Source organism: Myotis myotis, unplaced genomic scaffold (genome assembly GCF_014108235.1).
Source record: "Myotis myotis isolate mMyoMyo1 unplaced genomic scaffold, mMyoMyo1.p scaffold_m19_p_11, whole genome shotgun sequence".
In the NCBI taxonomy this organism is placed as follows: domain Eukaryota; kingdom Metazoa; phylum Chordata; class Mammalia; order Chiroptera; family Vespertilionidae; genus Myotis; species Myotis myotis.
The window spans coordinates 36,386,688-36,389,218 of NW_023416315.1; the positions used below are offsets into that span (position 1 = coordinate 36,386,688).

The 2,531-nt window shown below is 49.4% G+C and overlaps 1 protein-coding gene across 1 annotated transcript; it reads right to left on the bottom strand.

Moving 5' to 3' along the window:
* Positions 1 to 215: 215 nt before the first annotated feature.
* Positions 216 to 2,324, bottom strand: LOC118666199 (5'-AMP-activated protein kinase subunit beta-1-like). Its single transcript, XM_036328111.1, is given in 2 exon segments — positions 216 to 1,954; positions 1,956 to 2,324. Coding segments are annotated over 2 exon segments (813 nt in total). The 5' UTR covers positions 2,211 to 2,324; the 3' UTR covers positions 216 to 1,396.
* Between the last annotated feature and the right edge of the window lie 207 nt (positions 2,325 to 2,531).

Here is a 2,531-nt window from a genome sequence, read left to right on the forward strand (position 1 = left end):
AATAAAAAAGGAAGGGTCTTGGATACCTTGGAACAATAAGATTTAGGTTTGTTCTCTGCTATGGCTGCCTAGTTTCTGGAAGTCCATGGAAATGCAAATTAGAAGGTCAAAAGTAAATAATTATGATATAACCTCGGTAGCCAATTTACATTGCCTTACTGTAAAATGTAATTTTTTTTTTTTTTCTGAATGAACGCTTTATTGAAACCTGTACGTCAAGGTGACAGTAACTCAGTGTTTTGAAACAGTAACAAAAAAGGGTTATTTTAACCCGGACTCGGGTTTATGGAACAGGTACTGGAAGCCAGGAGTTCTGTTCCTCCATCTCCCAGCATGAACACAGACCATGACAGCTTCCGCTGACTCGGGGACAGGAGCCTGCACTAATGGGAACATTTGCGGCATCTCCCTGGAAGCCAAGCCCAGCATAAGAGGTTCGTTTTGGTCCAAAGGATGTCATCCCAACACAAATCTAGAAGACTGCTGTCGAGTTCTAATTTCTTTGTAGATAAGCAACAACAAGAACTGCGACAGCCTTCTAGGTAGGGACAGAGGTCCTGAGCAGGTGGCATAGGCTTTCATGGTAACACTGTCACCTCATTACGATGAGAATAAAAAGCTGGACGACCGTGCCGCTAACAGTGGCCAGTCCTGAGGATCATCCAGCTTAATGGAGAAACCCGGCAGCGGTTTTCGAAGTCTGTTCTGAGAACAGATTATTGCTGAGCAGTTTGTTCACATGATCTACATTCTAGCTGGGTGATTAGAAAATTACCCTAAGGCTGTACATCAGCCATTTCTGGTTAAAAAAACACACACAACAAAACTTAGTGCACGTAAGTGTAACAACTGTAGAACTTCACCTGAAATCAGACAGGTGCTAATTGCTATAGAAATGACACCTCCCTGGAGCAGAGAACGGGAGACAATATTGCTTTGACTGCAGAGGCCGGGCAGCACCAACACTGTTAGCGCCAGAGCCAGGCCTTAAAGACACACATACAATCAAATTTTGTGTGGCCTTATTCCTGCTTCCCAGATATTTGCTACCAAAGTAGCTAGTGTTTGTTTTTTGGCTTAAGAAAACCTCCACGACCGGTTTGGTGGATGTGTATTTAGAACTGCACCCGTCCTTGTGCCCTGTGGTGGGGCTGTGGGCCTTCTGTCCTCGACTCCATTCTCAGCCACTGGGTGTTGAGAGGGCCATGACAGACGGAGGCAGGCGTGCCAGGAGCTGCTGTGCCCGGAACTGACCTTCAAGCAGGACTAGGGCAGGTATGAAATGTCTTACAGAGCATGAAATGGGGAATTTACAGTCCCTTCCCTCCAGTGGGAAGCATGTGTGTGTGTAGCCTGGTGGTGCCCGTGTTCCGGGCCCACCACTGCCCGCAGCTCCTCATATAGGTTTGTATAACAAGGTGGTGATATACTTCTTCTTGTACCGGTGGGTCGCGCTGAGCACCATCACTCCGTCCTTGATAGACAGCGCATAAAGGTGGTTCAACATGACGTGGTTGGGCTCAGGAAGCAAAGCCGGATCACAAGAGATGCCCGTGTCCTTGTTCAGAATGACCTGGAGCAGATGTGGGGGGAGAATGGGTGGTGCTTTAAACCGTTCCTCTGGTTTTGAGACGTAGGGCTCCTGGTGGTAGGGTCCTGGCGGGGAACTGGACAGCTCAGACACATCGGAGCACTTTTGGGAATCCACCATTAAAGCATCAAACACTTCAAAGTCAGTTTTCTTCACTTGAATGATGTTGTTAACTGTGCCAAGCTGGCTGGTTACTACTGGCTCAGAAGGGTCGTGTGTCCACTGACCATCCACATAGAACTTGTACTGATGCTCTCCTTCCGGCAGGTCCAGGATGGCTACAAAGTTGTTATGGCTTCGTGTGAGCGGAAGTTTACTCCAGTTGTTGAAGGACCCAGATAAGTACACTTCCTTGCCGCCCCCCGGTCCAGCGGAAGACAGTGGGCCGAGCCTGGGCAGGAGCTTTGTCGTTCACTTCCAGGTCGTGCTGCCAGGCCAGGAATTCCTCCTTCTCGGGAGCCTTGATCTCCTCCGAGTGGAAGAGGTCGGCGTCCTCGGGGCTGTCCATCAGGATCTTGGGCCTGTCCCCATCCTTGGCGCCCCCCGAGCTGTCCCTCCGGGGCGTTTTATGGCCGCCCTGTGGCTCCAGCGCGGCGCGCTCGCTGCTCGTGTTGCCCATGGCGGGAGTCTCTCGGGCTAAGGTTCCGGGCGGGAATCCGGTTTGAGCCGGGTCAGCAAACCTGGCGAGGGTTCACGGCCGCGCCTTCCCAGCTCGGGCAGCGACGGCGCGAACCCAGGGAGCGCAAAGATAACCAGACACACTCCCCCCGCCTCTTAGCAACTTCCCTGTAAAATGTAATTTTATATGATGTAAAATTACACTGTAAAATTGTAATGTAAATGTAAAATTTAATGTTGATATAAAAACTAATATCTATAACATTCCAATTCCAAATCTTAATATTAAAATATTGCCCTTCCCATCTGACCAGTGAAGGAA